The sequence below is a fragment of the Ailuropoda melanoleuca genome, chromosome 7 (genome assembly GCF_002007445.2).
Source record: "Ailuropoda melanoleuca isolate Jingjing chromosome 7, ASM200744v2, whole genome shotgun sequence".
Taxonomy (NCBI): domain Eukaryota; kingdom Metazoa; phylum Chordata; class Mammalia; order Carnivora; family Ursidae; genus Ailuropoda; species Ailuropoda melanoleuca.
Genome location: NC_048224.1, coordinates 41,894,922 through 41,909,730, shown reverse-complemented (window position 1 = coordinate 41,909,730; position 14,809 = coordinate 41,894,922). Strand labels below are relative to the sequence as shown.

General features: G+C 46.9%; 1 protein-coding gene across 1 annotated transcript in view; it reads left to right on the top strand.

Annotated features, from left to right (window-relative positions):
• TNFSF8 (TNF superfamily member 8) overlaps positions 1-14,193 on the top strand; it is a 28,102-nt gene extending 13,909 nt beyond the window's left edge. The window contains exons 3-4 of the mRNA XM_002915772.4: positions 8,814-8,885; positions 10,344-14,193. Coding sequence (XP_002915818.1) covers positions 8,814-8,885; positions 10,344-10,738 — 467 coding nt within the window. The 3' untranslated portion in view covers positions 10,739-14,193. The remainder of the gene's footprint in view (positions 1-8,813; positions 8,886-10,343) is intronic.
• The last annotated feature ends 616 nt before the right edge of the window (positions 14,194-14,809 follow it).

Here is a 14,809-nt window from a genome sequence, read left to right as displayed (position 1 = left end):
TTTTGAATGTCACACGTGCTCATGTTATATGGCCTATCTGTCCAAATCACAGAACACAGGCGCCTTTGCCCTGATGCCACCAGAACTCCAACAGCGCCCCACCTTTGTGTCAAGCCAAATGTGCTGTATGATTTAGGGTACGTAGCGGAGCTGGTAGGCCATTGCATCCCATCACAGGGATGATGCAAACTGAGTACTAGAACCCTCTGTTCTTGTAAGACCTCTGCCCCTCCAGCCACTGGGAATTTCTCAAGGGACAGCTTTCCACATTGGGACTCAGCCCTCTGCCCTGCGTACTAACCCACTCTCCTCCTACCTCTTTTTTCCCCCCATTTTCACTCCCTATCTCCCCCTTCCTCACAAACTCAGCCTTTATTTCATAGAAAGGTTTTGGCCACCTTGATGTCAGACCCTGGCCTTCCCAACATCCCAACGAGTAAATGCCAGTCTTTTCCACACCAGAGGAATTCTGTAGACAACTTTTCAACCAGTTTTTCTTTTATTCCCTCATTACATATGTATGAGGCTCTGGAGGATGAAAACGGTGGACACTGATGGGCGCCCACCTTGTGCCAGGCCCCGGGCTGAATGCCTCGAGACTCGGCCGGCAGTCCTCACGACATGCCCCAAGGATATTACTATCCCTGTGTTATAGGGACGGAACAGGGAGCACAGAGAGGTATACTGACTTGCCTAAGAGTGCACAGCTAGAAGGGAATGGGGCAAGACCTCAAAATGCAGGCCGACTCTCCTTGGAGCGCTTTTGCTCATCCAGGATTATATTGCCAGATGCTTAGTAAAACACCACTGCGCTTCCTTCTAGCGCCCCTCCCGGCTGGTTCTTCGAGGCTGGGCACCCTTCCAGCACTATGGCTTCCTCGACACCTGCTCCCACAGCTGTTTGTTTTCTTGTTACGGAGTTCTGCAGCAGTGGGAGGGCATAAACAGCCCACGGTAGGGAATCTGGAAGCCGAATTTAAGCCCTAGCTTTGTGGCTGAGGTGTCATGAGGCTGGAGAAGTCCTTCCTTCCCTCCCCATAGCCTCCTGTTAGAAGAAGTTGGCCTTTCCTGTGCCCCAGGGTTCCCCTCGCCACAGGTTCCTGGAGGCCCTGAGGAAGGGGAAACAGTGGAGACACCGCATGTGGGTCCTGACAGCCCCTTTAGCACATTCCCTGCCCTCCTCTGAATATGCTCTCTAGAATCCAGTACCCAGCTGGAGACAGGGGCAAAGACAGAGAACCGGGTTGGACTGCGGAATACCTACATTCCAGTCCTGGGATTGAAGCAATGCCTTTTCCCTCTCAGGGGGCAGGAGGGTCCTGTTGTCTAAAATACCGAGAGTAAGGGGAGTGAGCCAGATGACCTCGCCCTGGCACGGATTTTGCTTTGAGTCTGAAATTCCCGGAATTAGACAAATGGACTATTGACAATTTTTACGTGGCTTGGCCGACTACCCTCCTTTCCGCTCCCTCTGCTAAAAAGAAAATGCAGGCATTAAAAAACATCGAGTAAGGATGGCTCTTCATTGTACCTAGTAAACCCACCCACACACAGACCATAAAACCCGCCGTTGAAGGCAATGAAACTAAACCACCACGGAGCCCGGCTTCTCAGGGATCCCCAGCCATCCCCGCTGTCCTGTGGCTCTCTATGATCCAGGTGGTCACAGCCCCGCCAGGACGCCACACCGGCAGCAGAAGAGGCAGGCAGAGAAGCAGCAGCCACTCTCACCCTGACTTTTTCTTAAGGAAGAGCTAAGAGGAGTCGGGAATCTCTCCACAAGAAATAAACTAGAAAATGGGCAGCTCAGAATACAGTGAAATCAAGGCCTGCGGAGGCCATCCAGAGCGCTTAAGTAACCTCTATGTAATCCCTACCCCCTTCTGCCAAGGAAAGGGAGGGGGGAAGAGAGAGGAGAGGTGGGGGAAGAGAGAGGAGAGGTGGGGGAAGAGAGAGGAGAGGTGGGGGAGGAGAGGAGAGGGGTCGAGACAAGAGGAGAGGAGAGGAAAAAATATTCAGATCACTGGGAAACGTACTAAAATGTATACTTGAATTTAGCACATACAAATTATAAATCTCTAAATCTAGAAGAAACCCCCATCTTTCCAATACTTCAGGGAAGGAAAAAGGAAAGAAAAAAGAGGTAGGGGAAGGAAGGAGGGACAGAGGGAAAAAAGGAAGGAGAGAGAGAAGGCAGGACTTAGATGATATATTTTACTCAAGCTCTCTGGACGCTTGAATTTCTACCAGCCCAGCAGCACAAGCCCTGGACCAGGGAACGGGAGCCAACCATCACCTAGCATCCTTTGGTTGGTGGGCACCAGGCTCATTGCTATGCATGATCTCATCTGACCTTCCAGCAATTCTTCAAAGGAGATTGTTACTATCCTCCCTTTGGGGGAGGATTCAAAAAGGCTGAGTGACTTATGAAAGCCATAGGACTTAGTAAAGCGGAAGAGGTGGAACGTGAACCCAAGCTTGTTTGATCCTAAGCCTAACTTCCCAAAAGTGCTGTCATACTCCTACACCTAGAAGAGCTAGGAGGTGTTTTTAAAAAATTATTTAAAATGTTAGCAAATTTCACCATGCGACTTCGGATTCAGTTTGCCTTTTGAATTATACACTTTATATGCTTCTTAACTACCCCCAAAATATCAATTCCACCTGCCTTTAGATTAAGTGAATCCAAAAAGCCACCCAGAGAGTCAGATAGGTTGATCTTACATACTACAACAGCTCACGATTGAAAAGACTCTAAAATTCTAAAAAACTGTCAAGAAATTCAAATGAATTCCTGCTTGACCTCAATTTGTGTCTGCTGATGACTGTCTATGTGCTCAACACTGAGCATGCAGGGATGAGTTTTCCCAAGTGCTGTTTGTAAATCCAGGGTCACCTCCCTGTCCTTTGTTTAACAAATAGCCCATCTGGCCACTAGTTGGCTTTGTGGCATCAAGGAAATGGTCTAGTTGAAGCCAGCTGAAATGACCCTTAGGATAAAGATTCACTTTGTGGGGTTTTGTTTTGTTTTGTTTTGTTTTGGGTTTTTTTTTGGTTTTGTTTTGTTTTTTTAAGATTTTATTTATTTATTTGACAGAGAGACAGCCAGCAAGAGAGGGAGCACAAGCAGGGGGAGTGGGAGAGGAAGATGCAGGCTCCCAGCGTAGGAGCCTGGCGTGGCGTTCGATCCCAGAATGCCGGGATCGCACCCTGAGCCGAAGGCAGACACTTAACGACTGAGCCACCCAGGCGCCCCTAAAGATTCACTTTGATACTAAATTCTACTGATAATGGAGAGACTCTCCCCTAGATGTCACTGTTGGGACTTTCCTGGCTCTTCCGCCAGAGGAAGGGACTGCCAGGACCTTGATAGATGCAGTCATTAAGATAATTCCTCTCCTTCTTGGAAGGCTTAAAATATTTTCAGCAGATGGAAGGAGCATTCTGCACACACTTCTGGAAGCCATCAGATGGCCTCAAGCATTTATGCACATAGTTGAGAAGCTTCCATCCATCAGATAGTGCCATGAGCTCTGCTTTCATAAGCATTTCGTCAGCCAGTTCACTCTGCCGAGCGGCATGGCTAAGCTGTCTACTGTAACAGGACAAGAGGAGTAGGGGAGGAAGGGGCTACCATTTCCTGGATGTCTCCTCTAAGCTACACTCTGTGCTACACTGGCCACTTTTTACATCCATTGCATCTTTGCAACGATCATTCATTTGGGTTATTATCATCGGACTTTACAGACGCAGTAACTGAGGGTCCATAAGGGGAAGGGACAGCTAAAAGCCTTGAGCAGAGTCCAGATGCAATGTGTCTATTCTGTCCTAATATCAGCCTGGAAGGTGCCAGGCACTCTGACCACATACCATCTGGCCGGAGTGGTTGGCGTGGTTTGTTTTGCCACCGTGGGCATTGCTGCATCTTGACGGAAGCCCAGTCAAGGCTTATGGCTTATAACTTGGCAGGGTTCAACACATGGCCCTGAAGTCACCTGCTGGCATTCTTCTGTGGGAGGGAGTCCAGAAGGCTCATTGGTGCTCTTTTCCCAGCACCTCTAGCTGTCCCATGAGTTTTCAGCCCAGTGTGTATGGTGGCTGCAAACCCACTTCTTCCTACATTTAACCCTTCCTCCTCCATGGAAAGACTAACAGAGGACAGAGCCCTGGGCCAGGAGTCAGGAGCCATGTGCTCTGGACCCAGCTGTGCCACAAATCTGCAGTGACATCTTGGGCCAGACCCTCAGTTCTTTTGGGCTCAATGTCCCCACTCGTAGAACAGGGTCTTGGTTAAGTTGGCGTCAAATGGCCCCTTTCAAGTCTAGCATTTTGAGATCCCAAGTCAGGGTGCAGTCTTCAGGTTACCATTATGCTGCTTTCTAGAACATGGTCGTTCTTTTCTTTTTTTTTTTTAAGATTTTATTTATTTGAGAGAGAGAGCATGAGCAGGGCAGTGGGGGGAGTTTGCAGAGGGAGAAGCAGACTCCCCGCTGAGCAGGGAGCCCCATGCAGGGCTCCATCCCAGGACTCTGGGATCATGACCTGAGGCAAAGGCAGTAGCTTAACTGACTGAACCACCCAGGCGGCCCTAGAACACGGTCTTTTCAACCACCTTAAGCAACATCTCTCTCTCCCTAGCTCTCTTTTCTGTAAAACTGGCCAAGAGGGTTTCATTGGCACATACTTCTCTCCAGGCTTCCAAACAATGCCCAGAAAAATTCCATGATCCTAGAGGAGGCCAAGTTTGGGCTTATAAATCTTGCCCATCTAAAGGCCTTGGTCCTCAGAAAAATTCACAGAGCGCTTAAGTTGTTCGAAAGATTAAATGCCCCATAGAATGGGGTAAGGTGTCCAGGCTGTGGTCCTACCTCTGTCACTAATTCATGGGGTGACCAAGGACAAGTGTGCCATGGGGGTGACATTGGGGAACACATGTGTTATATGTTTACCAAGCCTGGACAAGTAACCTCTCCAGGAACTTCCATTTCTACAGACGGGGCAAATCCTTACAAAATCAGGCTGTTCATAACTTAGATTGTCCCCAGATGTAAAATGTGCTGCTCTACCGCTGCAGGTGTCTGGAAATCTCCTAGAAGGGATAGAGCAACACGCCCACAAAGACAGACCTGGAACTGGGACTGACTTTCCCCAGGCTGCAGCAAGCCTAGCTCTGTATAGCTGAGTCTGCACAGCCTGACAGACTAACCTAGAAGGGCCCTTCTAGGCCATCAAACCCACACTGCTCTTCGTCTAGCTAAGGGTTCCAGGGCCCAGAGAGGGGAACTTCCTAGATTCTAACTCCCAGACCACCAACTCAGACATGATTTGCAGACAGATCTCATTTCCCCCACCTGAGTGGTCCGTGCTTCCAACTAAACCCCTCCAGACATCACATTCAGCTGGGAAGTGAGTGAAACAGGGGTGTTTTGCTCCCCATGCTCCCAGCATTCAAAATTCCAGGGCCAGCACAGGCTTCCAGCTGTAGGTCGCACCACCTGTTTGTAAATTACTTCTTCCTGTCCTCCTAACCAAAAAAGAAAGTCGTATCATGGACTCTCAGGGTGACGCGTGCTGGTGAAGTGCCCATCTGGCTCTTGGCAAGAGCCTCATGACCCTCAAAACAGCCCAACACATCTTTGAATAGCACTAACTGGCCAAATGTTTGACTGCCAGCTCTGTGATTTACAGTGTGATGTGTGTCCTTAGAGGTCTTCCTGTTGACTCATCTGAGAAATGGGGACAAGGGCCATGTTGGTTATGAGCTGAGCGCATCATCCCTTCAAACCTCCACGTAGAGCCGTGGTTTCTGGGCCCCGCAGAGCAGGCTGCACCGCCTCCCTGCTGACAGCCTGTCAGATGTGAAAGGCCAACAACCGTGCCCTCCTCTGGGCTCCTCTCCACGTTCAACCGCCCCCTTCCACCAACAGCTTCACCAGTGTCCCCTTCCAAGGCCCCTTGCCTCAGGCAGCTCCAGCAATGCCATGTTTGGAGAGGGTCGCCCATGTTTTTCCTTTTGCTTGAAACCATCTAAAAGATTCTTAAAGAAAAACTAAAATACACCTTGCCATTTGACTTCAGGAAATGCAAATGTTTCAGAATGAGGGTTGTTGTGTTTTTTTGTTTTGTTTTGTTTTATTTTTTTTCCATCCTTGGGTTTCTCAGAATTACAGCTGAGGTCAACCAACCAAACATACAAAGACCAAAGGGGAAAGGAAAAACAGACCCTGCATGTGTGAGAGGCAAGCCCAGGCTTGTACTTCTCCAGCCACCCACCTGTTTACGGAAGCTCACCTGACAGATACCACCACAAGTGACGTGGTGTGAGGGGCCTCCAGCCAATGAGCAGTACCTGTTCTTGGCATGATGTGTTGGCCTCAGCCCAGGGCATGAGTCCTCTCCTCCCGTTTAATCAATGCTAACCTGAAGAACGATGGGGGAATGAGGCTAGTGTTATTCCAGCCCCAAGGGGAAGGGCAAGCCAAGCATCCCCATTCACCTCACTCATGCCAGAACTCAGCTGACATCCACGGAGGGAAGTAAGAGGGAGAGACGAGATGATTCAATTCAACAAACATTGACAGAGCATCTTCTGGGCTGAGCAGTGGGGATATATAAATAGTTGTCTCTGCCCTGAGGGCTTACAGTCTAATGGAGGAGGCAAATAGGCAAACAGAGGGAAGGTCAGAGATGACTTCCAGGCCATGCTTTAAATAAGGAATAACTTTCCCGGTGAAGGGGGGCTTCCAGGTGGAGAGGCAAATTAACATGCACACCACGGCCCCCAAACACCAACATAGTCGTCAGCAATGGACCCGGGCCATTCGAGTCAGACAGCCTGGGTTTGAACCTCACTCTATCACTGACAAGCTGTGCAAATGTGAAGAAGTCATTAACCTTTTAAAGCCTTTGTTTCCTTATGTACAAGCCAGAAATCACTGTAGTATCTTTTTCATGGGGTGGTTGTAAGAATTAAGGGAAAGACCAGATGTAGCATGCTTAACAGAGGACCCAGAAAATCGCCATCACTCAGTCTGCATTAGCTATTATCGTCATCTGCACTATTGCTATTACTATGGGGATCGGGAGTACGAGGGAAGGAGGGAAGGTGCGGGTGAGACTGGAGAATGCAGGAGAGACAGAACACTAGGGACCATGAATGCCCGTGGAGGATCTGGGCCCTGATCCAGCAGGCACCGCAAAGTCCGAAAGGGACTCCCAGCAAAGAAGAGACATGGCCAGATATGCCTCACTGCAATGTTTTCTGACTCGATGTTCCACACCCCCAAAAAGGGGAGGCTGGCCAGGGGGACTCTCCTAACAGCACTCACAGTGCCTTAGAAAATGAGCAGCCCTCATGTCCTAACTCTGAATCTAACACCTCAAGAGTGTGGGCTGTGTCTGGAACAGGCAGGACAAGAAGGTCAGGTAAAGAGATGGGATCCAGAAAATGGCAGCTTGTCTACCAGCCCTCATCACCAAGGAGACCTTTGGGCCAGAGCGTCTTTATGGGTTGAGGGCCGACAAGGATCAAAACCACCCCCTGCTTCTGCAGGGGTTGCCGCGAGCAGTGAGCTTGTTCAGACAGCAGAGGGAACTGTTCGCTTAACTTCTAACCTCTCCAAGTCTCCATGGGGAAGTGAGGAAGGCCAAGGCCGGGAGGGATTTCCTCAGGCCTGGGGCAGAGAGGCAAATGGGGAATATTGTGAGCCCAACAGATACCAGTCGGAGATCCAGGGAGCAAACACATCAGGGTGTGGCTGCTTCAACCGAACGGGCCCATGGCTGCCTAGTCTCTGGATGGAATGAATGGTCACTCTGATGACATCATCAAAAAGATGTCAATGTCAGGTCTTAGATCTCCCAGTTTTATAGATAGGAAACCAAAGTCCAAAGAGAAGAAGGAGTTTACCCAGAGTAAGTTGAATTCATGAGTCACCACAGGAAATGTATAACTTGGCTCTTTGCATATAAAATAGCTTCTATAATAAAAAGCTGCTAAACCAGCATCACCAGTGAATATATTAAAAATATTTTCGTTTCTTAAATACCATAATGACATAAACACCGTCTTTCTCCCCCGCCAAGGAAGCTCCAGATAGCAGGCTTCCTGCTTAGGTCTCTTTAATCCTATATCCTCTTAAAACTGAGCCCAAGAATGTGTTTATCTCTACTGTCCAGCAAATGGCTTTGAGATGGAAAACTGGTCTCTGGAATCAGACATGGGGGTGAATCCAACGTTACTGCCAACTTGCTTGGCCTCGTGTCATTGACTCTGTCTAGGCATTAGGGCACCCACTTGGCAGAGTTATTTGGAGAATTCGAGCAGCAGAAATTCGTAAAAGTGCACAGATTAGCATCTGGTGCTCTCTCAAAAGGAGGATAGCAGAATTACTATTGGTAGTGTCGTTCTGACCACCACTGCCTGGCTGAGTGACGTGGGACAGTATACTGAATCTGTCCGGTGCCCAGGCTTTTCCCCATCTGTAAAAGGGACTTAATAATACCACTCTCATCGAGTTGCTGCAAGAATGAAGTGAAGTAAGTCAAGGGGCGGAAATGGCACCTGTTACCTAGGGGAGATCAGGTCATCTTTGCTTCCCTTCCCCCAACTTCTGGTCTTTGTGGAATCAACCCATTCCAAAGAATTCTAAAGGACCTGATAGCAAAATGAGAAATAAACCAGTTTCCTTTTAGGCCCCCAAATGGAAACAGAATACTAATTGTCTCCATCCAAGGGTCATGGAAAAGGATCCAGTGTCCCCAGTTCCCTAGAGCAGAGAAAGACATTTAATATTTGATCTCCTTATTTTTAGGAAACTGCTCAGAGGACATCTCATGTATACTGGAAAAGGCTCCATTCAAGAAGTCATGGGCCTACCTCCAAGGTCAGTAACGAATCCAGGAACTCTAGCCACCTGAGGGTCGCTTCCTGTGGCCTTTCAGAAACCTCTAAGCCAGAGGGGTCACAAGGAGAAGTCTCTGGTCAAATATGACCCGCAGATGTGGTCTCTAGCCTGCATACTATTTTTTTTTACAATTTGAGTTTAAAGACTTTAGGGGGAAAGGGGAGAGAGCCACAAGACTCCTCCTTCCTCAGCCCCCCTCACTTTTCTGTGTTGCCAACCTGGCCTCCGAAGGCATCTGTGTCTGACCCTCATGCCCCCTCTCTATTCAGCCACCTGCAAGCCTGGGGCCAAGTGCACAGTACTTTTCCTCACGAAAGAGAAGCAGGCTTTTAGTCTCTGCCTCTGTCGGGTTATTCACAAGGGAACCACAAACTTGCCTTGTCCCCTGACTGACAACTTAATGAACATGCTCGCACATGGCCTATTTGCATATTGCAGTATGCTTCAGCCAAGAGGCCCCTTCTAAAGAAAATAACGCGAGCCACTTAGTCTGGGAAAGCCGAGATACGGAGAGGATGGCCAAGATCCTCTGAATAGCTATTCTGCCCACTTTAAAAATTCAATTTTGCAGCTAGATTAGTTCTCACTCTTCAATTGAATTGCAACGAGGTTTAAAGGGAAGGCATGGAGGCAATTAAAACGAAGGCCAGCTTTCCAGTTCTGAAAGGCAGCCTGACTAATCAGTGCCGATTTGCACTTGTTAGAACTCAGAGAGACTTGGCTTTCCACACGAACATGTCGGCTCACAGGGTCTGCCAATCCTCTGCTTCTCGAAAAATCCCAGCTGGGAAAAGCCCCTTACTGTACACCTGCGTGATCTACACAATCATGTTGTCTGCCCTTTCCAAGAGAGGAAGACATTAAAAAATGGAGACAATGAATTGTTAAAGGCTGCATCTTCATGTGAAGATCAACAGGCTGAGATTCTCTTGGGCATCTTAAATTGGTTACTAACTGAACAAAACTGAATATCTTATCTCAGATACTTGATGCAATGCCTACCCAATAGTAGTCCCTTAGTGATGGAGCATTGATCGATTGATTGATTGATTGAACATGACAGTCCAGAACTTTTGGGGAATATAGTCCAGGAGCTTACGGTCTGAAAGGGGTAGTTAATAATTATAATAATAATAGAAAAATAGAATATAATAAATAAGTGGAAAGTGATTCTATCGAGTAGTCCACCACCATGTGTGTTCTGACCCTCCAGCTCGAAGCATTAGAGAAAAGGAAGAGGGGTGGTTTAGCCCCTGTGCCTTGAATATTAAGCAGCACCTAGAATGAGTAACATGGAAGACGTTCCAGATGGTTGGAACAGCAGGCAATGTTATAGAAAACACAGGTCTCGAATGGAATGGGAAACCTTGAATAAAGCCACTTTCCGATCTGCACCTGACATATGCCCAATAATCCTTTTTGTCCTTCTCTTTCCAGTGTCAAAGCATATAAACAAATCCAAGTTGTCTTGGAACAAAGACGGCATTGTCCGTGGAGTCAGATATCAGGATGGGAATCTGGTAATCCAGTTCCCAGGTTGGTATGTCATCATTTGCCAACTGCAGTTTCTCGTGAAATGCCCAGAACATTCTGTTGACCTGAAGTTGGAGCTTCTCATCAACAAAGACGTCAAAAAGCAGACGCTGGTGACAGTGTGTGAGTCTGGAGCGCAAACCAAAAACATATACCAAAATCTCTCTCAATTTTTGCTGGAACACCTCCAGGTCAACACCACCATATCAGTCAAGGTGGATAAATTCCAGTATGTGGACACAAACACCTTTCCTCTTGAGAATGTGTTGTCTATCTTCTTATATAGTAGTTCAGACTGAACCATTTCTTCTGGCCTTCAGGAAGAAAACCACTCTCTACCATACAGTACTTCATCCATCTAAACACCTGGGCAAAAAGAAAACTCTAGACCAAGACTGAAACCACAGGGGTATTAAATAATACGCTTCTCCTTTTGTCTCTTGGGAAGATACAGCTCCAGGGTTTAAAAAAAAAACCAAAACAGCTTTGAGTGACATATCTTTTTCAAATAGAAGGCAGGGAAGCAAGACAATATGGTGGGAAAAGCCTTAATGAATATCAGAAAGGATGGATTTATGTCTTGGCCCAACCACTAACTAACTCACTATATGACCTGGAGCTATTCCTTTACCCTCCCTGGAACTCTGGATTCATGTCTGAAAAATGAAGGGGCTGGATTTGAATCTCTCCAAAATCTCTTCCATCTCAGAAGACCAGGCTCTTTCATCCCAGACCTGTGAACTAAGATTCCATGCAGTGTTCTAGAAGCCCCAACCAAAGGGAAGGCCCTCACCTCACACCAGTATAAATCTGATGGAACTAGTAGGGTCTGGCCACATGTCACCTCAACAAACAGAGTCAGAATTTGGGAATGGGATTCAGGGTACCTTGGCAAATGATGTGAACTGTGGGATCTAAACCGTGTAAAAGAAAGGACTGTGCAATTGACCATCCCCAATCTAAGAGGCCTCCTGGTATTTGGAAAACCATCTGACAGGGCTTGACTCCTTTCAAATTAAGATTGACAGCACATCGACAACAGACAGCTTCTGTTTCCTATAGGGAAGGGCTGTGTGTTCAGCAAGCACTCCATCAGCATGCAGTGGTCATAGTGATGCTGCCATTTGGTCAGGGACCAGCTGCTGCCATTTCTCACATGATCTCTTTCTCTGCTCCCTGCTTCAGACGCCTCTCAGGAAACCATTTCTGTGGAGGACCATTAACGCCCCAAATGTTGTTGATAAATGATGATGACCCTGCAAATGGTGAGGACTTCTGAACAATGGCAACCATGAGATTTCTCTAGCTACAGCGACCTACCTTTACATCCATCCATCATTTCCAAAGGGGCACCTTATCCGTTTAAAAAGACCATGGAGCTTGAAGTATAGAGGCCCAGAGTTTATGCTTCAGAAACAAAAGGGACCCTTCACTGCCATGCAAAGAATGGAGCAAAATTTGCATTTTTCTCCAAAAAGGTGGAGGGAAAAGAAAAATGTAGGAAATCAGGAAAGTTTGTCAGAGAAAGACTAGAAAAAATTTCAAAGAAGAAAAGAACAAAGAAACCCAGCAGTTTTGGTGTGGATGAGAAGGACTTGGGAAAACAAAATAGCTGGGGGAAAAATTGAAGTCCTTTTCTGAGCAGCGTGCTGTGTTAACCCCCTTCCAGGCCTCCTCTATGAAATATCCAGTAAAGTCTACATTTCTCCTAATGCTTTCTATGAGTAGATTCTTTGGGAGGAGCGGGCATTGGAAGAGGTGCTGAATTCAGCAAGCCAAGTACGTAAACACAGAGACAGGTTCTGAGGACCCAGACCTAGCAAGTGAGAGAGCACCTGGCATTTGAGTTATACCCAGACTCGGAAGGACAAATGAACCTTGCGTAAGCCAGCTCGTGCATTCTTGGGGAGATATCTGCAATCTAAGCTCGTGTACACTAAGCAAGGTTTCTATTGTCTTATACTCATACTTGAGGAAGTTTCCATTCCTTTTCTGAGCAGAGGCACCTGACTTTTATACTTGACTGTTTCCTGCTCTCAGTCTCCTCAAGCAATGCTCTGAAAGCCGACCGCTGAAGACACAGAGGGCACAGCATTTGAAGGAGTCCTGTAGCAAGACAAAGAAAGGAAAAGAGAATAATCCGTTAGTAACGCAACTGAAAATAATAGGGTGTGGATACGCTGGAAAGCTTAAAACCAGGTTCTGTTATTCCCTGAGGGTTAACCAACCCCTGGGAATGTGGTAGCATCTATGCAAGTAAAATAAATAATTTTTCTAACTGGGAAGGCAGGCTACCCGAAACATATGTCCCCTGGGGAAAAACCCACAACTCGCTCTCACACACACACACACACACACACACACACACCACAAAACACAGTATACTTGCAGAAAGTGTAGAGAAGGGCAATGTGTAAGTTGATAAGAAACAAGTCAGTGTAGACTAAATGTGTTCCTGCCCTTGGGGAATTTATACGACTTTCCTTCTCCACATTTAGTAACGTTTTCTTCACCCCATCTGTCTATCACCCACTGATGCCTCCTTAACCTACCCTGTTCCCTCTCAGAATTCCCCAGTCACACAAAGGTTGGCTCAGAGGAGGTCCCTGCACCCCCAGGAGAGTGGATAGGAACAGTCTCTAAAGGGAGGAAATGCTGAAGAGAGTTGGGCAGTTTACCAAAGAGGAGAGCCTTCTGGAATCCCTGGAATACCACTGATTATTCTGACACTTACATTAAGAGGATTGCAAAGTCAGTCAGTGTCGTCTCTGGAAAGATGCTGATTGAGGAGCTAAGCCGGTGGTGGAATGCATGCCCCGTAGCGGGCAGAGACTTGTCAAGTGCTCACGAGTGGTTAGTGGCAGAGCTGGGATTTGAACTGGCAGTGGGGCCCAGTCGCCTGATTCCCCCTCCATTATTTCCCACCCGGCTTTACTCTTCTCATCCTGTAGCCTGTCTGTAATTCTTTGGGTCACATCTTTACCCTTGTACTGGGGCGGTCCCCAGCGTTCAGGGACTTCCTCTGTTCTTCTTTGTCCCCACTCAGATCCTCCAGGATTATCGTTCGAATATGAGACACGGATAGAATCTAGGTTCAGTACACGGTCAAATTACAGAAAAAGGGCGGGTCCCCATATATAAAAGTTCGATCTCTCAGAAACTGAAGAAACAATTTACGAATTAAAGCTTATTGTTTTAATCTGAATGTATACATGTATGTGTGTATCTGTATATGTATGTCTGTGCATGTGTATATCTGTATGTGTATGTGCATGCATGTGTATTACATATACACATATGTGTGCTGTGTGTATACACATCTATGTACCTCTGTGTGTGTGAGTGTCCCCGCTTTCCTCTTGTAATTGTTTTCAGGTCATCTACTTAACCTGCAGTCAGGGGAGAAAGCTTTATTCTTGCCGCGGGCATTGCAAAATGTATGTACAGTTGTATTTATTTTTAATTATGAGAACAACAGAAAATAATATTTCTCCCATGCCTCACTGCTAATTTAATAACTATTAATATTTTGCCATATTTGCTTCTGCTTGTTTTTAAAAAATAAAACACTGCAGATAGAGCAAAGCCTCACTCCTCCATCCATTTCCCTCCACCCTCCCCAGAGATAGCCACTGCCTGGAAGTTTGCCCAGCCCCTTCACTTACATAATTTCATACTTGCTTTCCCATAAGAATCTATAGTATAATTTTGTGTGGTTTTAACAATTTCAATAAATGAAACTTTTTTCAGTAAATGATATCGTACTTCATATCACATTTTGTGACTTGAAATTTTTCAGGTAATGTAAATTTTTTGAGATTTATACAGACTGACACCTGTTCGGAACTAGGGCACTCATTTAACTGCGATATCCTATTTCATTTTTGAGCGTACTGGACTGGCCATGCTTCTACGGATGAACACCTCGTTTGCCTCCCGATTTTGCTACAATGAGCGTATCTCCCTGTGCAGCTCCCACCCCTTGTTGCCATTTTTCTATATGCAGAAATACTCTTTGAAAATTGTAACTAGTACCCTAAGGCTGCTGGGTCACCCTCTGCTAGTGAGTCTAGACCCCTCTGTGGTCCCAGCTCATGAGCTGGAGCTTTGGAATCTAAAATCTCTTTCCATCGTTCTTGGAACTTCTTCGGCTCTGTACACGCATTCCACACACAAGTCCTGAGGGCCAGCCCCCGTGCCAGCTGCTGGTTTTTCCAAAGCATTCTGGGGCTTCCCTGGATCCAGTTCTCTCTCTGGAGAGCAAATGAAAAATACCAGAGTACAGGAAGGATAAGCACAACCCCAGATGTAAAATTCTCCCCCAAGTCCAAATGTCTGTATTTCTAGGTGTCTATCCCCCACCTCTTTCT